Here is a 25,915-nt window from a genome sequence, read left to right on the forward strand (position 1 = left end):
AAAACAAACATTTTAGGCATTTTCTTTTTCAAATACAAAAAGTGTTTAATATTGGATTGTTTGAAAGTACTTTACAAATATGTTGCGCACGCGTATCTTTAGGCTGCTTGTTATTCTTTCTTATTATTATTTGAAAAAATCAATTATAAGTGACTTTACAATGTGGATATTTTCTCAGTCTTTAAATATGGACAGAAAACATTTACAAATCTTATATCTTATGAAATTATACATTTTTTTGTATTACTTACCTTACCAATTGTTTCTTACAATTTAAAGCTGGATCATTTTTCATAAATGTGCATATTAAAATGTTAAGTAAGTGTAAATCGACATGAGTTTTGGGTAGAATGAGGAGCTGAGGGGATTTGTGAATCGTGTGATGAAATGCAGGTTGCGCACATTGTGTCGGATTTGATGTTTTGTGGGAGATGGTTTGCTGTGCTTCCCTCTTTTGAAGCGAAGAAGTTCAGGGGTCAGAGAGGGTCGGGGAGAGGGAAAGAGAGAGAATGGGAGAGAGTGGGAGAGAGAGAGAGAGAGAGAGACTGGGGTAACAAAGCATGACTAAAAGCTGAACCTGATCCACAAACAGTAACCGCAGTGTTTCTGCACATAACCAGGTTAGACTGCACTTCACACACACACACACACACACACACACACACACACACACACACACACACACACACACACACGAATCCAGGAGATTTTGAGATTTAATGCGAGTACCTACAAAAACTAAGCCCTCGTTTTTACCACACAGCAGGACACAGTTTTATGTAGCTCAGTGTCTTGCTTGAGGCTTGAGGACACTTCAACAGAGTAGCTGTGTGTATATATATATATATATATATATATATATATATATATATATATATATATATATATATATATATATATATATATATATATATATATATATATACACACACACACACACACATATATGCAGGGGAAGGCTGTGCAGAAGGAGGGGGATCAACTTTTGGTCACTCAGTCGTGACATGGCGGAGCCTGCTTTGTTTTTTCGGTTCATTTTCCCCTCTCCAAAAATGTGCTGCTGCGCACCTGTGCGTATTTATGAAGAAAGAGTCAAACAGTGATAATAACAAAAAAAGAAGAAAGTCTTCTGCTAATATTAATCATTCTGAATTTGAGCACAAAACCTCTGCTGTAATTATAAGCAAAATGTCAGGTTTATTACAGTGTGCACTGAAACTACTGCAGTGTTTTGTATTTAGAGTGTTAGGCAGTAAAGACTGAAGGCTGATGCTCAAAAAGACGTTTAAACTGTTAAATTCGTTTGGTTTTTTTTGCAAATTTGCATAAAAAATGTCACCCCCTAAATCAGCAGGCTGCACGGTGGCAGTACATGTTGTGTTTTCTCTTTACACTCAAAAGTCAAATAAAGCGTCCTACAAGCGTTTCAGCGTGTGGCTAATAGATTATGCGTTATATTGCACTTTAGTCCCGGAGAGAAGCCGTGTTATGTGACTGACATAGTTTCCCACGGTGTGTTGCTCTGTGGGATTTAAAAAAAGAAAAGAAAAGAAGAAGGAGAAAAAAAGTGCTGCACACACGTATCCAAAAGCTAGAACGAATCACGTTTCCTCTTCCCTGCCGTTTCAGCAAAGCCAATGATCCGCGGTGCTGATGGCAGCGGCTGGGCTAAAGCTATATATGTCAAAGCGCGGAGACGCTTTAAAACGATTACACCTAAAAATGTCAAAGGTAGAGAGAGAGAGAGGTCGGGAGGAATCGACTGTGACGCGTGGAAATGTTGTTGGGAGAGTTTGGATGTGCGCTCCATGCCAGTGTTGGTGTGCGTGTGTGCGTGCAAACGGGTGTGTAGGTGTACTTCACCTCATCAGGAAGTCTGTGAAGCATACGGCCACAGACTTTTAAATTTAAAGCAGAGGCAATAACACACGATCCTAAAGTTTCATGTGTTATTGTGAGGGCGTAACAAGTGCGTGTTCGTCCCAAAAGCCTTTCCCAAATATTTTATTTGACAAAAATCGTAGGTTTTCCACCTACACGGCTGACACTTATAATTAATATTATTTTTCTTGCTATTATTTTTGCTTAAAATCTCATTCCCTACAATCATTTGCCTTACACACTTTTATAACGATGATTGAAACGTGAATAGCCCACATATGTGGCTCATAACAAGCCTGAGCACTCACTAACTTTAAAGAGTTATTTCTACCACGAGCAACACCATAAAATAGGGATATTTAAAATATCTATACCAGGTAATTGTGATGGTAATGAGTTGAATTTCATAATCACGCATTGTAATGGTAATAGAGGCATGCTGAATATTAAGTAGGCGAGGCCGTGGCCTACCGTAGAGACTCGCGAGTTATAGCGTAAAGAAAATATAGATCTGACTTTCTAATGTAGAGCTACACTGAGCCGGAACAACAGCAAAGAAATGTGGAAAAAATGGATTAATCTTAATCCAACAGATCGACTCAGACGCCATCGTCATAATCAGTGTCCGCTGCAAATATGAAGTTTACTTTAAATTATTTAGTTTTGGGGGACTTTTTCCTCTGTGAGTTTCTTTGAGCCTCGATTCTTCCACCAAATATTAATTATCCCTCTGTTCACGTAAAGAAAATACAAAATAGCACTATACGTCCAAAACGCCCGCCTGGCACATCTCACCGATCTATCCACTGTTTGCTCAAGGAAATTTGCTTCATCTGTATTCTCGCAGGCGACTTTCCAAACAGGTTTTCGGCCTAAAGTAATTTCTAGTTGTTTTTTTTCTTCCTTTCTTCCCCCTCTAAGACAGGGAGCGGAGAAAAGAGAGAGGGGACCGGTGGCGTTTTGTCGCGATTTCTCTTTTGCTTTATTTTTGAGTCGTCAGGCCGTGACGGCCCAGATGAGAGATGAGAGAGAGAGCTATGTGGACAGAGGGAAAGAGAGAGAGTAAGAGAGACACTGAGGAATGTGGCTGGAAGAGAGAGACAGAGAGCCTAATGGACCTTATTTTCTGGATGGGGGAGCGCGAATATATTCTGCTTTATCTTTGTATTTCCCCCTCCCGGAAACAGTGAATCAATCAAACGTTTAAGGTGGCGCTGGGTTCTTAAGGCAGCTCCTATAAAGGGTAAATAAATAAAATACAAGAGGGATGCATAGTGACCGCTGGTCCCCTGGCAGGGTGAAAATGAAGCTGCTGTCTCTGCCAACACCCCCACACTACCACCACCTCTGGAGACTTCAGAGGTTCAGTAGAAAGATATTTAAAAGCCAAGGCTAGTAATTTGGCAAAATCTTCATTCTGCAACAAAGTCTCCTGAGCTGCTGATTGAATTTCTGTGAGCAAGTGGTTAATTTGCTTGGTCAGAGGGATGAATTACTGGCATCTGTCAGTAAACCCACCCAGCTGTGGGAACATCAGCCCGGGTTTCTTCTGTAATTAGTTTTAAGGACAAGAAAGGAAATCATTTCTTCTAAAATTAGGAGAAACTTCCGAGTTCTCTTACTCGGCCTTGCTCTGGGCTAGCACCGTTCACCTCTCCAGCCTGATGCCTAAACATGGCATATAACCCTCTGAAATGAGAACTTGTACAGCGTATTCAGAGAATTACGCTACTGAGGCCGATAAACAAATGCTTTTATAGATTTGCGTTTCTCCCTATCAGTATTTATGGGCTTAGAAAAATAAATTTCAAACACATAATCCACACAGCCTACCCCAAGAATGGTGAGAGTCTGAACGCCTAATACCAACAGTAAATACACAGATAAGTGAATAAATAGTTATCGGGAGGTTTTTGTAGGTCACAAGTCATTCCTCTCCATCTCTTTACAAAGCAAGGCGTATTTCATGCCCTGGCCCAGATAGGAAGGGTGAAAGGAACCATTTCATTTACTCTTATCTGAGGAAGGGGGAGGGAGGGAGAGCGAGAGCGAGGGAGCGTCTTCTCTGCAGATACCTTTGGTCAGGAGGAAGTAGCGCAGTAGGCTTCTATAAACCATTCTAGAAAAAAACCTTCTTTTATTCCTTGAGAGGTTATAGGAAATAATAATAAAGAGAGGAGGAGGAGAAATGCGTTTACACATTTAGACAACCTTATAAGGTATTCACAGAATGTCAAAAAAGAGTCAGAGAGCTGACTTTCTCCAGTGGAGGTCAGCTGACTCTTTCTTGCTTTAAGGAAGATCTGAAACTGTACGTGTTTGAGATGTCTCTGCGAATGCTGTACAGGACTGGGCAGTGAGTATTCCCAGTAAAGTCTTAGTAGATCAACAAATTGATCCCTTATTACAAAAACAGTAGGGTCAGGGGTGCCCTGTAGGCTCCAGGAGGGTCAACTGACTGCCTATGAATGACTATGAGCAGGCTCGTCTCTTCTACTTAAATTCTGATTATGAATTTTCTGATAAATACATAAAATCTGTTCACATGTTTTACAAAACATATGGTTGGGAAGTTTACTGGAGGAATTAAGGGTGATAAAGGGGGCTATGATGTTGTTCAAGTTATGTAGCCCACCGGAGCAAATTTGTAAATTGTGATTTTGGATGTTTTAATTAAATAAATCTAGTTCCATTTGACTCGTTGCTGTGTATGCTTTCAAGAGCAATAAGTTCACAGTACCCGTTAGTATGAAAAAAGCCTTTGAAAGCCAGAAATGTCCTTAATGGGAAATAAAACAGAGCACACTGAACAGTTGTGAGGTACAAATTCTTATTTTGGAAAATAAAATAGATAATAGACATCAAGAACTCATGAAGAGCTTATCACAAGGATAAAACACGTTTCTTATTTCAGGTGAATGGTCCTCTTCATTCAGCCACTGCTATATCTCAACGTAACATTACTGTATTATTAGCCATCTGAAATATAATGAAAGCACGAAGAAACCTTTTGCATACAGAACATAAAAAAAACATGGTACCTCAGCACTGAATGATTTGCAAATCCACTGTTAAGTTAATAAAAAGGGGTGAGATTTAACATTTCTTATTCATAGAGTTAGAGCAGACAGGGACCTTTAGTCTCTGTTCTACAGTAAATTTCCCAAAAGCTCTGACATTTTGATGAAGTGTGACTCAGTAGCGTCTACAGTACATCATTCAAATCTCTGTGAAGTCTTCCGAACTCCGTCCTTCCAGTTTGTTATAAATTTAGGACATCCAAACCCAGGATAGTAACACATCTGATGCTATACGAAGCAAACAGTCTACAGAAGCTTTGCAGTACTTCCTCCGATGAATCCACTAAACTTTTAGAGCGGAAATATGAAAAATGACAATACATAAGCGCTAATTGGGTGAATGACTTCTTTGATTGAACAGGTTTAAAAGTAAATAACAAATCGATTAAACACAGCTGATGGTAAAGTTCATGCTGCTTGTCTCTGAGCTGTGGCTGAGCCCAGCTCACAGGGTCATATTACTCTGCCTGCGTTTTCCTGTCTTTCATAAAGAGCGATTGCTTTTCAAATTGTGCTCTGCAGCAGACGTCTGCATAATGAGACTTCTTCTATCTGAAAAAAAAATAAAGCAGTAAGGAAGCGAGTCGCCGTCCACGTTAGCCATTTGGAAATAGCTTTGTTTGATTTCACAGAATGAGACTCTCCACTCTTCACATTTTTGTATTTATCTCTCCTGTATTGACCTATTTATATTTATGCTGGAGAAAGCTGCGAAAGTGCGTGTGTGTGTGTGTGTGTGTGTGTGTGTGTGTGTGTGTGTGTGTGTGTGTGTCTTCCTTTATTTTATGCTGATGGAGAGAAGTTGAGGACAGGGGGACAGGTTCAGGGGACAGCACGGTGTTTTAGGGGGTATCCCTGCTGGGGTAATGTGTTTAAAATCTATTACCCCCACAGCTAGGATTAGTGTGTGTGGGAGAGTGTGTGTCTGTGTGTGTGTTTCCCCTAAAGACGCAATCACTATGGTAATACAAAAGCCAGTGGATTAAATGGTTGAAATTTTTTTTCTATTTCATTTAAACTTTGCCTTTGGAGGGAAACACACACACACACACACACACACACACACACACACACACACACACACACACACACACACACACACACACACACACACACACACACACACATATGTTTAAGAAACCTGGGGAAAGTTTCTGTTGGTGGATGCAGTTTAATCATTTACCCCAAATTCCAGGATTCTGACCTGGCCCGGCTCACGGGGTCTCACAGCGTGGTGTTTACAAATGTATAAATGGTGTAGTCTGTTTAAGTGCATCTTCTGTGATATGCTGCTGACCTGCTCAAAATGTATTTCCAGTCAGTAGAAGCTTGGATATTTTCTACTATAGGAGAGCTGAAAGAAACTAGATGGACACAGATCATGTGCATATATATAAATTACTCTCCTTTGCAGTTTTGCCCTTGTCAGTTGTGGCTGCTGTTTAAATCTGTTTATGCAACTTTCTAATAGACGGCTGTGGTTTTCTGTGACTTATGGATACAGAAGAAGTTTATTCAATTATGCAAAGGTTCAGCTAGTCTTTTCTTCTATTCTACTTTTGCTGTCTTTCATTCATTTCCTTGTACTTTCATCCCTTCATCCCTCAGAGGGAATATTAGCGGTGTCTTTCGCTAAGGGGCCAAGGCAAGGCCTTGGTCAATAATTAATTAAAATCCCTTCATTTACTCAAAATCTTTGCTTAGCCTGTCCCTGGTGAAATTGGGCAAAGTTTGCACTTTGGAATAGTATTATTATGCTGAGCAGGATAAATCACAGGCGGGAGAGAAAACAGATGTATTTGAGATAGTAAATTAACTAAGCTAAGCCAGCTAAGCCAAGGGCCAACAGCTGTGGGACTGCAGCCTAGAAAGTGTTGCTGAAGTAACTATTTCTCAGGCAAACAAATGTAAATGTACAGAAACAAGCTGTTAATGGCACAGATCCAGCATCAATTTACTGAATGAGAAGTGATGTTATTAAAATAAAGCTCATCGAGTGTTTAAGTAGAATGGAAAAGCACTATATACGAACCAATCAATTGACCTTTTCCCAAAATAGAGGAAGTAGCCTCTAACTGCTGTGCTGCAGACTAGACTACCTTAGTGCTGATATGAGGTGTAAAGATTGTCTGAAATGCCCTTAAACAAGCTGGTTTTTGCTGCTACTTTATACAGTGAAGCTGTTAAGTTTTTGTGTTCTTCTGTCTGATATTGTTTTGACCTTTAACTTGAACCAAGTCTTGGTCAGTCTTTGATATGCGAATATAAGGATAATGGATCAATTTGTATGTTTGATTGTATTGAAAAAGTTACATCAAGATCTTTGACTCTTGCCTATCCAACTGTCTGCCATGTATCAAGAATGTAATCAGAGGAAATGAGAGGATTTTGTAATTAATTTCCACTGAGTCCTTTTTTTTTTGGTTGCATATCGAGTTAGATTTCAAGGTTATCTTTGATTTCAGTGCAATTTTTCATGCATTTCTTTCTGTTGTTCCTCATTGGCTTCTTGCCCATCTCAAATTCTCATTCTCTTCTAGGACATGGTGGCGTGAACCAGCTTGGAGGTGTGTTCGTAAATGGCAGACCCCTCCCAGATGTAGTTCGCCAGCGAATAGTAGAACTTGCCCATCAGGGGGTTCGGCCGTGCGACATCTCACGCCAGCTACGAGTCAGTCATGGATGTGTCAGCAAGATACTGGGCAGGTAAGAAGCCGACCAGCACCTACACTCGTGTGTGTGATCAAAACACATCAACCTCCTCATTCAGTACTTTAAAGGATCCCTTTTCACAATAAGTTAACCTTTAAACGATGCAGTGGAAGACCAAGTATCTTCACCTTTACTTGTTGGATTTATTTGTGTTTTTCTGGTTAGTTTTTTTTCCATCAGGTGAAAAGAACACACACAGGCTGGTTCAGCATGTGTCAGACTGAAGCTCCTGTAAGGTCATACTGACTCCTTTGGTGTCAGTTCTGCTGTGTTCTTCAGTTTCCTCCACATGCACAAGCTGCGTTTTCCAAAGTGCCTCCATTTTCGCTCTGCTTCTTACTTCTCTCACACGGTTCTCTGCTCTTTTCTTGCTTTTCACCTTCCTCTCCCCTCTCCCTATATCCTGTATTTTTTTTGTCCCCCCCCCCCCCTATATTTCTGTGTCTCTCCTCACTCCCCCTTTTCTCTCTCTTTCTGTCTCTCCCTCTGCCTTTTTCAAAGCTAAATTCAAGAGTAAATCCCTGTTCGTTCCATCCCTCAGAGAAGAAAGGGGGACAAAAGGGAAAAGATTCATCACTTTTTGGAATTAGCATCAAAATGAAAGTGGCACCATATTTCTGCACCAAAAAAAGACAGAGGGAGATGGAGAATGGGAGAAAGACATGAACAAGGGACACAATCAAAAGGGAAAAGGCGTGTTAAAGAAGACGAGTGCAGGAAAAAGAAAAACGAATGAGAGACAGAGAGACCATTTGTGAGGACGGAGGGGAAGGATTAGCTACAGCGACCCTCAGCTATATCAAAAAATGTGCTGCTCATTGTTCTCCCATGCCTCTCTTTCTCCGTCTCTCTCTTTCCGTCTTTCTCTCTCTATCTCTCTCTTTCTCTCTCTCTCTCTCTCTCCCCTTTCCTGGCCGTTCAACTCACTGAAGCGTTACCATGAGGGGGGAGGAGGGGAGGGGATCGAGGGATGGAAGGAGGGAGGGAGGGTTGTTTTATCCTCTCCTCTCTCTCTGGTGCCAGCAGAACAAAAACACCAACTCTACCACCCTGTGTGTGTTTGTGTGTGTGTGTGTGTGTGTGTATTGGCTCATCGTTGTGCAGATATCAATAACTACGCTCATTTATTCACCAATGATTCAGCTGTGAATAATTTAAATAGTTTTCCATTTGAAAATAGATTGTTTTTCCTTTAGCTGTGTTTATACTCCAGCTGTGAATAGTCAAAAATGTGGAACACACACACTCACCCCCCCCCCCCCCCCCCCACACACACACACACAGAAAGAAAGACAAGGAAGTGCACATTTACAGGAACTCGCATCTTCACGGAAAGGATTACTCTACCGTACAGTGGAGAGAGAGAGGGCGAGAGGAGAGCAGCAGCAGGTTTAAGACTGACTGACAGCTTGCATCCACACACAGCATCCCCCCTTTTTTCTGCAAGCTGTGTAGCGCATTTGCTGTCCTCCCACCCCCTGTCCCCCCCATGCCCCTTCTGCATGCAAATACATTCATGACATAGCCATGGTGGACATGAAACGGTTGTGTGAGTGCGTCCCGTGTGCACATGTGTGTGTGTCGGTGCCATCCTCTTCCTGCATCTGCGTAATAACGTGAAATTGCTTAAGAGAACAGAAGCCGATCGCGGGACGAGTCAGGCCCTAAAAATGTTGCGTGACAGGTGTTTGAGCTTATTGCATTTAGCCTTTCAGCTGACTCTGACATCTGCAGCGAAATCGGCAACATTATGTAACTGGCAGTGAGGGTTTTAGCACGCCTTGATTTAACAAGGTGTATCCCAACGAGAGCAGAGTCTCTGTTTGCGAGAAGGAGCTGAGCAAATCAGTCAAAGATACAAAATAAAACAGAAATAAAGAAAACTAAAAGAAAGGATCAAATATACAGAAAGATTCCCTCGAATTTGCAGTATATTTGACCAGCATTATCTGACCGGTGTGAATAAATACAAAGTCTTTGATACAAACTCTATCCACACACAGATTATAAATACACAGTGCAATCATTAAATCTTCAAGGTGCTTTCAAGAGGAAATATTTCCACGGCAATATTTCGATTTAATACAGAACCTTTTTGGTTAAAGAGGATTTTAAGCCTATATAGCAGACACATTTGGACCTCATCTGGGGTACTTTCCACAGCTGTTGGGCAGGTACATCCCTAGAAAGTATTATGTGGCCAAAAATATCCCAAAAGTTATGACACAACTGGCATCAGGCTCATTTTAAGGAGAACTGTGACTGAATTCACATGTGGGCAGATATGAGCCACCTTTGGGCCAAACATTCATTGCATTCTGAGCAATGCAATATTCATAAGTCCATGCAGCGCATGGGCACTGAAGCTGTTTTTGCGATCTTCCCTGCTTTATGCGATGTGATTCCTCGCCACATCAAAAGATCAGCTCAAACCAACACGGAGTTTCAATTGTCAGAATTACCCAAATAAAAAGTTCTGTTTGAAATTCAAATTCAATTAAAAAAAAAAGATGCAGCTGATGGAGGATTAGCAAATAATCACACCCATTTCATACCTCAAATTAAGCAAATTAGGACAAGAACCACAAGTGATCAAAAAATTTGGACACTAAGAAGATTTACAGGCTACAAAAACTATTTTAATTGACATGGCAACATGACAGACTGTCTATCGTGAGTGGAAAAAAGACCTTAGACAGGAGGAGCACGTCCAATGTTTGGTGTGTAATCCAGAAATAAGTCCTGACCACAGGAGGGAAGGTCATTCCTCTGTTGGAGAGCTTGAAGGGAAAATAGCTGAGTCCAAGTGGAGCAATGTTCAAACCACCACCAAGAGAGGTGAAGTAGAGGGGCAGTAAAGCAGAAAGCTGCTTTATGTTATATCTGGGTTCTTTGGAGTCTAGATTCCCCTTCTACTCGATTTAGCAGTGAAACAGAACTCCCAATAATTATTTCAGCATATTTGATTCTGTCACAGAAATTACCTGGCCACTTTTCAGCTTCAATAGGTGAAAGAAGAGGAGTTAAAGGATAAGGACACCGATACGAGAAATTTATTTTAAAAAAATCCTTCACATTTGTATCTTATTCCTCTCTGCCACTGACCTACATTGTTGTCCATTCGCTGTTAAAAACACAGAAAAAAAGCCACACTGTTGGGCTCTGTGTTAGTTTATTCACTGTCCTCGTGCTGTGAAGAGCCTCGAGATCTGACTCCACACCTGTTGATGTATATTTGAGAAAATGAGGAAAGTATAGAAGAGCACCAACCTCATGCTTTTAAAAAAAAGCATGTTCAGATTCTTATTTGGATGGAAACTTGAACTGAAATATTTTCAGATGCGGCGGCACAATCTTGATTAAGTACTTTAACCCAACTAAACTCGGCCTTGTTTCTCTTTTATGTTTTTTTAATTAAAGTTTTTTTTCAGGTTTGGATTTGGCACATTTTAATAAGGAGCTGTATGCATAAAAAAACGAACTAAAAACAGAATTTGCAGATTTCATATTCCATATGATTCTATTAACTTGTCCTCTCGTTCCTCCCCGTATGATCAATGCAAGTGTCTTTTAATTGGCAGGTACTATGAAACGGGCAGTATCCGCCCTGGGGTAATTGGGGGATCCAAACCAAAGGTTGCTACACCAAAAGTGGTCGACAAAATCGCCGATTACAAACGCCAAAACCCCACCATGTTTGCCTGGGAGATCCGGGACAGGCTCCTAGCAGAGAGAGTTTGTGACAACGACAGTGTTCCCAGCGTCAGCTCCATTAACAGGTACGACGGTCTGCATGCTTTGTGTATGTTTGTTTGAGTTTGGGCGTATAGCAACAGGTACAGCCTATTGGTAGAGCTCAGAGCAATATAATACTCTGTGTTTTATGTGTGTGTGTGCCTGTGTGTGAGTCTGGGAGTGGAAAAGAGAATAGTAAAGAGGCCCCAGTCTCCATATGTATGAAGTGGCTGCAGCTCAGTGGTTCAACACGATGGTACAATGACAACCCTTTCCCCTGAGCATAGAAGCAGAGAGAGAGAGGGAGGGATGGTGAAATAAGAGAGAGAAGGAGTGAGCAAAAGAGGCAGACAAAAGGGAAGGAAGGTGTGTGGGGGTAAGGAAAGAAACAGACACAAAAGGAAAGGAAAGAAAGGAAAAGGGAGAAAAGGAAATGAGAGGAGAGGAAAAAAGGGGAGGAAAGGAAGAAAAAGGAAAGGAAAGAGGAAGAAAAGGCTTGCATGAGCAGCCAAGCAGGAAGTGTGAGGCCCCTCTGCCATGTCAGCCTGCCTCAGCCACTTCACACACACACACACACACACACACACACACACACACACACACACACACACACACACACACACACACACACACACACACACACAGACACATATACACAGTTTTGCTCCCACGATGGTCATGTTCTCTCTGTCACTCAGGATCTCTCTCACGCACACTCACACAAACCACTTCACACACACTAATATCCCCTCTCTCCTCCTGCAGGATCATCCGGACTAAGGTTCAGCAGCAGCCTGGTCAAACGGGCTCAGTGTCGGCTCACAACCTAGGTAGGTTGCTGTTCGAAAATCCTGTTTCCAGCCATCAAAGCCAATTTTTTTTTTTAACAAAAGAAGTGTTTTTGTGTAAATCTCTCCGGAGAGGATCTTCTGTGCTGAACAAGAAAACAGAGTTTCTGGACCTGTGTGAAGACAGGATGCTATGTGCCACAAAGTTCCAAATCTACATTGCATCCTTACAGTCAGCTTTAGATTGTCATTTTCCACGTAAGAAGTATGTTTAGGGTTTGTTTCTTTTTTACCAGAGTTTTGTGTGATGGTCAGGTTCATTTAGCCTTTTTGGGCCAACCGAGAGCTGACTGAAGAACGAGTAAGGTAGGGTACGATCAAACAAAGGTGACCGGCTGGATATAAAATAACAGTTACATATTAAGCTTTCATATTCTTGGCCCATCCGCTATGACGACTGTAACCGAAAGCACACTGGTAACATTATTACAGTAGTGTACAATGTAACTATTAAGACGTACAATAGTCCCAATAACAACAATCAAAGGGATCCACGGCGTGAAACCATGTCATCCTAAATATAACTGTTTCATAAATAAGTCAACAAAAATGCTCAAGTCATTGTAATATCAAAGCATTAGAGATCTTTATCAGTTCCTTCTCAAATGGGTACTAGATTAGCAACACTGGCAAGCATTTAACTCTTTGATTATTGGAGGTTATGACTGGAAATTGATTATTTACAATGATATTCAAGTTCAAAGCGAGGATGCACCTGGTGAGGCATATTCTCACGGGCTAGAAAAGATCATATTTACGGTTTCTCAGTTACATCACCAAATTATTACTTATAGGTTAATGGACTTCTTGTGACCTATGCACCAAACTTTACACTATGCATATTCATAAACACATTTTTTTTCATCCATATTGCTACAAGCAGTGATTAGTGGGGAAGGATACACAGCTTTCTGCCCCCTTTGTCAGATTAATTCAGCTGTGTTTTGTTTGAGCAACATAGTAGTTTGAAAATAAGTTTGAGTATATTAGCAACAGGTAAACTTTTGCTTTAGTTTCGATTAGCACGAGTTAAAATTATGTTAAGTGCAGCTGGATGAGATCCAAAACCAGACAAATATTAAAGGACTTATCGGAAGGTTCTCATTATATATTTTTAATAAAGGACCCGTAACCTTTGTCAGTATACAGTTAATTATCCTGTTAGACACTGAAAGACTATATCTGTGACATCTATGGCTTGAACATTATTTCCTTTTATTCGATGAATATCGCAGCGTACACACAGATACGATAGCCTTTCTCTCTCTTCCTCACTTTGCCCTGCAGTGGATTGTGTTTCAGAGTCTCTCATATCTTCATAATCGCACATTGTCTATTAATCTAAATTAATTTCACACACACTGCTCCCTGACTCCTGCCTTTTACTCACATTTAAGCGACACACACACACACACACACACACCCTAGATGCAGTGAGACACACACGCACACGCTTACAGATTACACAGATAAATGGGTCCCACTCCCAGGCGGAAAATTGAACATTTGGATTTGCAGAATAAAAGCGTTACGTTCTGATAAAAAAAAGAGTGAAAAGAAAGAGAAAGGAAAATCAGATAATTGAAGTGCTAAATCAAGTGATGGGAATAGGAGGGATATGCATTCATTATACTCTCCTTGTCGTTAGCGAAAGAGTAACGGCTTGAAGGGACTTTGATCCTCTGGTTTACCTGCCTTTTTTACCCCCTCCTTCTTCTTTATTGCCATTTCAGTCTTGTCTTTCTCTGTTTGGGGGGTCTGCTGGGAGAGGGGATTAGTATGTCTGTCTCCACACCTTTCTGTCCCTCCTGGGATACCATACTGTCACTCAGCCCCACGTCCGCTTACAGGGGTACAGATAAGGGACCAAGAAGTGAGCGACTGTATGTTTAAGCCTGTGCCTGCGTGTCAGGAGGTTGCAGGATGCGTGTGTGTGTCCGTGTTACTGAAGCGGTGACAAGTATGTCGCTGTGTCACCCGGCAAAGAACTTGTCTCCTCCAGGGGGAAGATTAAAGGAAGAGACAACAAAGAGCAAAACACTAACAGAGGCTGGTCTTTTGTGTCTTTTCCTTTAGTTTCAATTTAGCCGATACAACCGAGTGAAATTTAGAGAGAAAAAATGGACTTTTATTGATTTTTTAAAAAAGAATAATAATTAAGATTTATATTGTGTGGCAATCATGCCACAAATATATGAATAAGGACACTTGATTGTTGTTTTTCAAGCCTGAAAGGCATCCGCACACACAGAAGAATTTCTCAGAAAGAGCTTTGTGCACAAAAACTATAGCTTACTGTTTATTTTCAATTAAATATTTGTGCTTTCAAATGAGATCCAAAGACACATGCAAATATATTGGATTCAGTTCATTTTGGTGAGTGTTTATAGAGTTTTGTGACACAGTACATTAAAATATACAGTCTGTGATATTTCAGCAACAGCCAGAAATTCATAAAACACTTTGCTGTCTTCTTTTTCTTATCATTTTATCTGAGATGTGATCATAAAGTAAAACATGAACATTTTAAAAAATACACTCTTTTCTTTATAAGTAATTGTTTTATTGAAAGCAAATGTTTCAGTGAGTTAAAGAGTCACTTATGCCTTTTTAATAAAATCACACAGCTTACAAGAGTAAGTGTCCACATAACACAATAAATGTGTTGTGTTTTCCCCCATTTTATTTTACAATACGACTCTGAGATTAAGTAATTCCTCATTTCAGTCATCTGTTTTTTGGGTGTTCTTTTGCTTTCTCAGTATATCCTTTAAAGTGTTGGCATTGTCATGTGATCTGTCTGCAGCAACGTCCGTGCCAGCCACACAGGTCTCAGCAGTGACCAGCGACTCGGCCGGCTCCTCGTACTCCATCAGCGGCATTCTGGGTATCAGCTCAGCTGCTGATGTAGGCAAGAGGAAGAGGGATGAAGGTGAGCAAACAGTTATGCTTTGTATATGTCCCACTTTGCTAATTTTTCCTGGTGGATGCACAAGGCACACGAGAATCTAACACACAAGCAACAGCAACGGGACATGTGAATAAAATATCTTCATTGAGGAACGCAGATTTATTTACTAACAGTGTTTCATGGGATAGCAACCCGAGAGGCCAGCTCATGCACGCACTATCGATCATATACTTCTGTCATACTTGGTCAATGTTGCGTGCTAATGTATATGCGAGCTTGTGTATGTGCTCATAGGTACTGGATGTATATATTTGTGTACGCTGATATGCCTCCACGTGTTTGCTTGATTGTGTGTGTGTGGGGGTGTGTGTGTGGGGGGGTGTCAGTGGCATTAAAAAGCCATCACACAGACGGTCTCCTACGGTAAATGAGACAGGACCAGATGTCGGAGCGAGAGGGGGTGACAGAATGCCACTGGGGGCTATTTCGCTCTCTCTCTCCCTGACACACACACACACGCACACACACACAGATACAGTGTGGGATCCTTTTTCCCACTGCTGATGAATTTTCAGAACACTCCAGCAGGTTCCAGGTGAATCCCAGGTGCACCTTGATATGCTCGGATTCAGCCCACTTAACCATCAGTAGAGTACAAAGACTTTAGACCCAACGCAGACATAGAGACATGCACACATATATCATTGATACACTGGATCAAAGTTTGACTTACTATGTGAACAGTTTGTCCATTGATAAATGAGGTTTTAGCTCAATCCAAAATAACAACAAATTGCACTCTCATCCTGTTCAGCGATCATCCGCTGGTTGGGGTTTCCTCCGTCTTTCTGTTGCAACTGCATAAAACGTCAAAATATGTTACAAAGTTAAGGTTGAGGTAGAAGACTTGGTGTATCCATAAAAGCAAAATGTGACATAGTGTTCTAAAAGCAGGCTTAAACACCCGGTGAAGCTTGAGACACACTCTAGACTTTAAAAACTGGGGCAGACAAAGAACCTACACGATGAGGAAACTGCCTTTTCTCACATTAACACTTGAAACAAATGTAAAATGGCAATTTTCCCTCACATTTTCCACATTTCGTATTCATTAAGTTATCTCGCATGCACACCTTGACTTACCTTGATGTGCATGTATGATATCTGCGCAACAGAACTGAAGAGAAACGAATCAAATTCAAATGTTTTAGATATATTCGGTTAAATTTTACACTAAGTTTGACGGGACTCTGATTTTAGTTGCTGCTCTTGAATAAGATCAGAGCACTTGCACAGAGCACAGTGATTGTCATGTCCACATTTTGGCTCACTGACAGAGTAAAGACTGAAAGATTAACAGATTCACCTGTGTTAGTGATCATAAGTCTGAACGGCCACAGTGAAACTGGTCTCTGACTGATTTCATCCATGCCTCTTTGACATAAATAATATGAAGTATTAATCCACCCCATTCTGTGCTGTATTGTCTTCAGCAGAAACTCTGCAGTCAGATCTGTTGCTGAAGGAAAGTATCTGTAGCCTAATTAGCGGTATTATTGTTTCACTTTGTTCTTTATGTGCATGACACACTACACCATGTGCTACATGTGTGGTCTGTCTGCCGGTTTTCTATGACTGCTGCTGGACTTTCCATTTCACAGTTCGAATCGAAACATTGTATCACTTCTCGTTTCATTGAAGCATTCAGAAAGCATCATTCGAGCATTATGTCTCTCCGTGTCACGTTTCGCTTGTGTGTTTTATCTGCAGCGTTTCTGTGCCAGAGGTCTGCGCGGTTGGCTCTGTGGTCTAATTAACAGCATTGCTAATCACAGCTTCCATTAGAGCAGCCCCCGCTGGATAATGACACACACACACGGCAAGGGGCGACAGGGGGAACAGCATGCACAGACATGGACAGACAAACACATACACAGGCAAACAATAAGGCAAGCTTCTGACGACGAGTCACGGCCATATGCCCGTCTTTGCAGACATTCTTACACACGGAGAAGGAAGGCATAAACCCACAGTACACTACAGTGACACACCGGACATCACCAAGGCTCTTTTGTTGACTTTGTCTGTCTCTCTTTGTACAGGTGGATATATCACACATACAGCAATGTGACAGTTTGTGTAGTTCAGAACGCATTTAGAACAATGATACCATTGTATCATTGTTCTAAATGCCTTGAGTCAGTCTGTTGCAATTTTCCTGAGTTTTTTGTGTAAAAAATCCCCAAACACACTGCAGCTCTTATTTTTATTTATTAATTCATTTATTAGAGCAGGTTAATGTTAGCTGAATCCTCTGATGATCCTAAGGCGGCATGGTCTGCATGCTTAATAAACAGGCATTTTATTACATATGCAGCCCATACTCTTTTAGTGAGCCTCCTACGTGACAGAGAGGATTAACAGTGGCCATTGACTCTTTCCTAAACTGGTATGAGAAGTTATACCTTTTCCTAATGATTAAATCCACTAACCCTGCTGATAAACCAGTACAACTAGTTACAAATTGCCTCGCAATGTGCTTAAGCCATAAGCTTATACTGGAGCATGTGGAGTGACCACATAAACTGAACAAAAGAAACCTTTTGACCACAAAAAACAAGTTGTTACTGAAAATATTCTGTCCCACTACATCATCTGCTACTCTGCCAACATAGCCAGTAAACTGTACCAACATCAGTAAACATACAGAGTGGTTCATCCATTGTTTTGTAGCTGACAGGCTGTTTGCTAGTGTAGGTAAACCTCTTGTCTAATTCCCATAATTCTCACATCAGTCAGTGGTATTCTTTGCATCTGTCTCACTCAATCACCCCCCATGAAGTTGAATTTTAACTTGGTACCAACTCATTTTGTGCCTCCACCAATTATTTAGTCTCTCATTGCTACATGTTGTTGAACTCCACACTCCCTGGTGTCCACAGCATCTCAATTCCTGCAGCAGATTGTGTTTACTCTTTGAATTAAATGTGTTGTGGAAAATATTATGTTTTCAATAATGGAATGTATCTACAGAGACAGAGGTATAAATAAAGCAAATGATATTCTAGCTCACAAGAGGCACCCCACTGACTCCTCAATTGAACTGTTGCCATCTGGTCAACAATATTGCCCCCTCGATTTGCTAAAAACACATCTACATTAGAACGTGTTCTCCAGGCCATTGACTTTTAAAACTGGTAAAACATAAATCAGTAGTTCTGGTGCTGAGCTGGTCTGGCCATCCTAATCTGTTGCAAGGTGCGCAGTATGAGTGAAATGATGCTTAGTTTGTTGTGATGAAATTGCTGTTTTTTTTTTATATCATATCATTGCATATCATATCTGCTGTATGTGCTTGTGAGGACGTCAACGCGTGCAATGGAAACTGTTAGCCATGAGCATATCAAACAGCTGCTGTGCACGTGAACACAGGAAGGAGGGATCAGTAGCTTGTGTTGTGTATGTATGTGTTCTTGTGTGTTGGTAGGAGGAGTTTGTGGGGGTAAAACCCTGTGGTGACCTGTGCCCCCAGCCAAAGCGAGGGGAAGTTGGGGGTGACTGGGGCCAGAAAGGAGATGAATGGGTGTGAATGGAAGAACTTGACTTCTGGGGCCAAAAGGGGACTATTGTACCTTAACCTATTCACTTTACACATTGAAGCTTCTGCTGCTGCTGCTGCTGCTGTGTGTGTGTGTGTGTGTGTGCAAGCATCCAACATGCATGTGGAGTTCAGGACAGGTGGGCCGGTCACTAAAGGGAGTGCTGTTTTTTTCTTCCTCAAATCTGTGAGGGGAAATCCACTCTCAGTATTTTTAAGTCATGCACATTTTTCAAAATATAACAACAAATAGTTTCAATGGCATTTACCCAGAATGCCAGATTGACCTCTCACCCCCTTGTGCATCCACTGTGACATGAGGCAGCTTACAAAATAAAAGATGCTGGGAGTGAGCAAGAGATGCAGGGTGGAGGGAGGGGATCGTCGCCCTTCGCGCGTAGCTCCTCCCGGCTTACAAAAACTTTGATCTCTAGAGTTTGGATCAGGCACATACACACTCTCACAGACAAAAAAAAATCATTACACACACACATGCAGGGAAGAGCTGGGGCTGTGAGGTCAGACTTGTGACACTTAGGCTATCAGCATGATTATCTATGTCAAGAGCAAAAAGGAGCACACTGGTGGTGTTCTAACCTCTGCAGACATGCATGTATAAGCAGGCAGGAAAACAGACAAATAAGTGACAACTCATCTAATTCTTTAGGGTATTTGGATTTAATAATTCAACTGCTTCTGGATTCTTGGGAAAAATGGCAGCAGCAGGCTGTTATGGAAGACGACTGTGATGGAGAGAGAGCAAGAGAGGCAGGAGGGAGGGAGAAAGAGAGAGACAGACAGAGAAGGCGGAAGAGAGAGGAAAAAGGCAGAAAGGAGAGAACAATAAGGGCTCATTGTTTGTTTTGTTCTGCTCTGAAAAAGAGGGAAGAGAAGCGCTTCCCTTCTGAGACTGAATCACAGAGATAGAGGCAGCTGTGTGTGTGTGTGTGTTTGTGTGTGTGCGTGTGTGCGCGCATCCAACAGTGAATAGGATTTAACCCGTCACGGCAATGAGTTTCTTTACCCATCCATGGATACAATGAGACCAGCCGGATATCAAGCTACCCACCCACCCACACTCACAGCCTCAATCACATCCATACCAAGGCCCATGCATGCACACCTCAAGACAGACAGACAGACAGACACACACACACACACACACACACACAACTTCATACAGATGAATGAACAATATTGATTATCATAAGTAAAAGCTTTGTTCTTACTGCTCGATTACAGCAGGTTCTGTCATCTCCCCTGTTCTGTCTTTCTCTGGTTCTTTGTGGATGCTCCACCATGACAGACACAGGTCAGTCTTTCAGGGTGCATTTGTGTGTGTGTGTGTCTGCGCACATATGAGAGAGTTTGTGTGTGCAACAGAGAGAAAGCAGAAAGCAATAAGCTGGCTGAAATGGTGCCATCAGAGCTACATGATTGATCAATTGAATTCCATCATGGGGACTGGCCGGTGGGATTAAATGGGTTGCCTTGGGTTACCAGGCTAAAGCATCATACTGGCTTTATCTCCCACCCTGATTGGTCTGTCACCGGAGACCTGGACCATACACACACTACTCCCAGCATCTGTATATGAGTGTGTGTGTGTGTGTGTGTGTGTGTGTGTGTGTGTGTGTGTGTGTGTGTGTGTGAGAGAGAGAGAGAGAGAGAGAGAGATTATGATCAAACCTCTGTTTGTGAGAGAGGGTTTTGTGTACTGAAGATGTAGAGGGAGGTTTAGTGTGTGACACAGCACTGTAGGATACTGTCTGAAGATTTAAAGGTTTGCTAGAAGTCTTTGAATTGATCCAAAGCCACAGGTTGTGCCAAGACTGATCCTTTTTATCAACTTTTGAAATTTAGCTAACACACATCAAACTGTAAGCAAACATTTTGCAACCAGCTTTGGTACCGTTATACAACTCTGGGACTGTAATCCATCCATCCATCCATCCATCCATCCATCCATCCATCCAGGAAAGGTTTTCAGTCTAACCTGGTGCATTTGCACTCACACCTATAGCCAGTTTAACCTGAAACTTTTTAGACTATTGGAAAAAATCCATCCAGCCACATTGCGATCACACAAACTTCACACAGAAAGGCCACAGCCCACAAACAACTTCAAACCCAGAACCTCCTGCTTAGAGGAGAAGTGCTAACCTCTATATCGTCACAGTGCCATATGCCAATCTACCAAATGTTTTAACATAGTCTTTGTTCTGCCTGTCACTCTTGGATGTGCACAGAGATCACTTAAATAATGAACCAAAACAACGGAAAAAGTGAAAAAACAAACAAACAAACAAACTGTCAGTTTCCTTATTAGGCTACTGTGGATGTAAAATGTACACTTACATAATCCTCTTATCTTGTACAAAGGATCAATTAATTCTGACTCCTCAGGTATACTCACAAAACACCTTATTTTCCTCAATGTAATCTAGCTAAACTTGCTTACTTAAAACCCATTGCATCTTTGCTTTAAACCAGTAATTCTTGCTTATGTCGTAAAACCTTTTTTAGATTATGTTTTTAGGAATGTGACTAGAACAAATAAAGAATGAATAAGATTAAGTAAAACTATGTTAAAGAGGAAACCTGTCATTCTTATAGATTACTACACTGTCTCAGCTCAGTCCTTAGTTGAAACCTCAGTTACTTCTTTATGACAAAGTGAATTATACTCTGATTTATCATCTATTTTATACAGATGGGTAACAACTATTTAACAAAATGAATACAATTAAAACTTGAAAACTAGTAAATAAGACCACAAAGTCATTAGGAAAAATGTTTCCTGCTCATAAATGAAAGAAGAAGTAATTTAAAATTCTCACTGACTTATACAATCAGATTAGCAAAACTCACTTCTGTAGTTTTGAAGTCATTAAATCTGAAATACTACATTTTAACAAACACTCAAACCTTTATAAAAAGAATATAGTCTCCCCTGCAGTAGCACAGGTCTCAGTAACTACATGTAGTGGTATTAAAAGTTATCCACAACTACAGAATTTCAAAACAGGAAGCATCCCTTGAGGTTAAATATGGTTAGACAGACATTTTTTTCTTTCTTTCTTCAGTTTTTTTTATTTATTAGAACTAGTCTGGTGCAAATGAATCTGTATTTTCACTCCAAATGGAAAAAAAAAAAAAAAAAAAAAAAAAAAATATATATATATATATATATATATATATATATATATATATATATATATATATATATATATATATATATATATTTGAAGCCCCCTCCCCCCTCTCCACCTGTCTGTCATATCACTACCCTGGACACACATTCACGCACATACACACACTAAACACACAGTGACCCCCAGGACTAAAATAGGCTCTCAGGAGTGGTTTGGAACGCTGAATTGGCTCTATAGTGGGGATTTTCACCCTCATCCCCTTTTTCTCTTTATCTTTTTCTCTCGTTCTCTCTTCTCTAATCATTTGTGGGCCGCGACTCTTCAGAGTTCTTATAATTGTCTCGTTCAGTCCCTCAGCCTTGCAATAACTGCAGGATACGAGAGCTCACAGTCTAATACTGATACCGTGGCAATATATATTTGTGTGGATGTGTGTGTATGTGTGATACGACGAGAGGGGACGGACAAGTGTGTATATATGAGAGGAGAGAGTGTACTTTTTAGAGATCAAGAAGGAGAGACAGCGTATGCTTGGTAATGGATTGCATTTGTATACCATTTTCTCTGAGCCTCCACAATCTATGAAGTCGCTCAGTCTTAAATCAGTTCACTGGAGTTCATTTGAGTCCACTAACTTCTTTCTCCACATCTGTCTTAGTGATTTATATTGTCAACACACGCTTTCACTACTCCCTTCATTCCTCTATCGCCGTCTGTCTGGGTTTTCCCTCCATAACATAAACCAGACTCGCAAAAGCTTCCTTTTATCTTGCTCATTTCCTCTCCCTTTCAGTTATCATTCCTCTCTTAAAAATTCTGCATTTACAGCCTGTCTAACCCCTCTCCTTTCACCTGTCCTCTCTGTGCAGGTTTGCAGGAGTCACCGCTGGCCAATGGACACGGCCACAGTGGGCGGGACTTCCTCAGGAAGCAGATGAGAGGGGAGCTATTCTCGCCACAGCAGATCGAGGTATTGGACCGCCTCTTTGACAGACAGCCATCCTGTCCAATCCAGTCCAGCTCTGACCTCTATGTGAGCCCTGATTCTGGCAAGGTAAGGGCGAGGCATCGTGCAGGCTCTGGGCTGAGGCTGAGGTTGGGAAGAGGTTAGGAGTCAACAAGAATGTAGTTGTGGGCTAATGAAAAATAGGAGCTGTGACAGGAGATAACCGCTCATGAAAAACAAACAGGAGCTGACTAAAGCAGAAGTGGCGGTTCCTGTGTTATCACCTCACGGCCACCAGACACAGCAGTGTACTTCAAGTCACTGTCACAGCACAACAGCCATTCAGCCATCCTATACTGTAAGTCTTTTTTCGCTGAGTTCAGACATTTTTTTTCTTACTGTTTACAAGACCATGAAAAGATCCAAAGCAACAAATATGTTTCCCCCCTAACAAGTGCTTTGTCCTCGTTCAAAGACATAAATTTTTTTATCCCGCTAACCGTGGCCCTTCACAACCTCTGGTTATAGTCAAGAAAATAATACATGGGCCTACCTGGGATGTAGGTGTAACTGCAGCACAGAGGTTAAAGGGCCTCTCATCCTTTTCAGAACGTGTGTTTTTTTTATTTACAATCTCTGACAAAAAATAAGCAGAATATAAAAAAGCATACGCTTTTTTTTTACACCAGGGTATATGTTTTGATTAGAAGACGGCCTACTTTCACCAACCTGGAATCTCCAAATAAAAACATCCAAGAACTAATGCTCAACGGTTGCGTGCCACACATGCAAACAAAATTAAAGCAAACAGCGCTAGACTAACACATTGTTGTTTTTGGTCTTTCCATCAATAAGAGCAAAACTGTTGAATGGCACAAGTCACATCGTTTAAAGAGACAGTGTGCAGGAGTTTCAAACTGCCACCAATATGACAGTTATTTGGGTTTTCCAGTGGACACAGGTGCAAATTTCTTTTTTTTTTTTTGTTGCTGATAGTGAAAAAAATGTAAGGCAGGAAAGCTTAAAATGTAATGGACTATTTTGGGATTTACATAGTACAGAAGCCAGATTAGTTTGTAGTTTATCAGTTAACATTTAAGGTTTATCTGACTGTCGTATAAAATATTTGTCTCTGTTTTTAGAAAAAAAAAGCCTGCCTGCTATGCCTTGCCATGCCATGTCAATGTTGCTGACTGCTGTCACATTGCACAACAAATAATCCCATTTTAAAAAGCTCTCTCTCTATCCAAGCGCTTCACTCATCCTGTCTTTTCCCCAATTCTTTCATGTTGCTTTGAGCTCTCAAAGTGTCAGCATCAAGTCGTGTTTTCACTGTTGGCTTGACAAACCGCTGTGAGTTTCTTTGGTCTGATAGACACTGTGATGAGTCAGACCTGCTCTATTGATGTTCCTATAATGTAGACACACTACAGGGGTTAATGAACATATTGACCCGACTCTCATTATGACCTCACTTCCTGCTGCTTGGTGGGACGGCAGTGCCGCTGTCCGCATGCTGATGCGTCTTGGGAATGTGCGTATGCGTGTGATCGTTTGCATGTGAGAGAAAAAGAGAAAAAACGAGACAAGAAAACCGAGAGCGAGAAAGGGTGTGTCTGTGTGTCCTAATGTTGCATCTAAATTGACCTCCCGCCCTTTCTCAGGAGTAAATTAATGTAAATCTGAGTGGAATAGACAGGTGTAAGTGGTATGCTGAATAACAAAATGACAACAAGCTAGCATTTGTATTCTCTCTACCTTTTCTCAGATGCCTTCTAATCAGCAGCCCAACGGTCAATATTAAGGAAATATTTGGCCAATGTTTCAAAATGAAATTTTTGTTTCAGCGAGCTTTCAAGCTGACACTGCTTCTGGTTTATTTATTCAGTCAGTGCCAAGGGCAAGAGTACAAGCAAACTCCCGAGTAGTCGGAGTATATGGAAGCATAAATAGGCTGCAGCCTTAGACCTACAGGGCAGAGTTTGGCTTTTTAGTCCATTCTCTTTCCTCTGACCGACATGGGGACTTGAGTGGCACAGGGCGAGAGGTCGACAGGGATTGGCTGTAGTAGCTCTATAGACTGGGACTCAAGACTATAATACCCATGATTCATAGGTCAGTGTCCTGTCTGAGCCTGGTCAAGCCACTGGGGTCGGTGTCTGGGATAGGGGAATCAAACTGGGGTCAAACTGGCTTCAAGAAGTGCATTACAAAGAGACCCAAGCAATCACAACCACATGCACACAAACACACACACACAAATCTACATGACTATCTAGTCCTCCACCTCTGCTAACCCCCCTTTTTCCCACTGGGAATGATTGACACTCTTAGCCTTAACGCTGACAGCCACAGCTTAGGCTCTTTGGTATGTGGGCTGAGGTGTGTGTACACGTGTGCGTGAGTGTGCACAGTAACCACTATTGGTGGGGTTATGGTCAAGGGGGGTCACCCTGCCTTGCGACTGACATTCCTGACAGATTTGTCCCTGCTGGTGATGTTTTGTATGGGGTCGTCTTTTACGAAACGCGTGTCAGTGTGTGTGCATCGGACAAAGACGTGTCCAAAACTGTGAAAACCAAAGTAAAGACAGAAGAGCAAGAGGCTCAGATTCAGGTGTTATACTAATAAACTGTAATCTCAGTGGTTACGTCAAGCTCCTCATTATTTTTTAGCTTTCTTGCACTAAAACATGAGGCTTACTCATTATTTTCTCTTCCTTCGTCCCACTTGAAGAGACCAAAAGCAATACCGCTCGCAAGCAAATCTTATTTTATCTGTCAGCAGTAGTTACTCGTCTATCCTGTTTATTTCAGACCTTTTTCTTTATCTTTCTTTCCTAACAAGCCCTGCTTTTATCTCATCTGCCTCTCCTGCTCTTGTTCCACTTCACCCTGTAGTCTATTAAGCCCCGCTATTAATTTATGTGTGCGTGCTCGTATGTGTGTCTGCATGTGTGCCTGTCAGAGACAGTTCATTTGAATTTCCCTTCAATCACTTTCTATTACCCAGGTGATAAATCAGCAGGGCTGACAAGCACCCCCGCCCA

The 25,915-nt window shown here is 41.4% G+C and overlaps 1 protein-coding gene across 5 annotated transcripts in view; it reads left to right on the forward strand.

Annotated features, from left to right (window-relative positions):
* The window catches only part of pax5 (paired box 5), a 57,594-nt gene that overhangs the window by 7,262 nt on the left and 24,417 nt on the right, over window positions 1–25,915 (forward strand). For 2 of the 5 annotated variants that reach the window (XM_085276946.1, XM_085276948.1), the window contains exons 2-6: window positions 7,502–7,667; window positions 11,255–11,452; window positions 12,174–12,238; window positions 15,063–15,188; window positions 22,790–22,974. In XM_085276946.1, the coding sequence (XP_085133072.1) occupies window positions 7,502–7,667; window positions 11,255–11,452; window positions 12,174–12,238; window positions 15,063–15,188; window positions 22,790–22,974 (740 nt within the window). Of the gene's footprint in view, window positions 1–7,378; window positions 7,668–11,254; window positions 11,453–12,173; window positions 12,239–15,062; window positions 15,189–22,789; window positions 22,975–25,915 lie in introns of those variants that run through there. The other 3 variants (XM_085276950.1, XM_085276945.1, XM_085276949.1) reach the window with 3 other exon arrangements.

Source organism: Mchenga conophoros, linkage group LG6, assembly GCF_057382185.1.
Source record: "Mchenga conophoros isolate Kocher_MC1m ecotype Shallow Benthic linkage group LG6, M_conophoros_male_GT1.1, whole genome shotgun sequence".
In the NCBI taxonomy this organism is placed as follows: Eukaryota; Metazoa; Chordata; class Actinopteri; order Cichliformes; family Cichlidae; genus Mchenga; species Mchenga conophoros.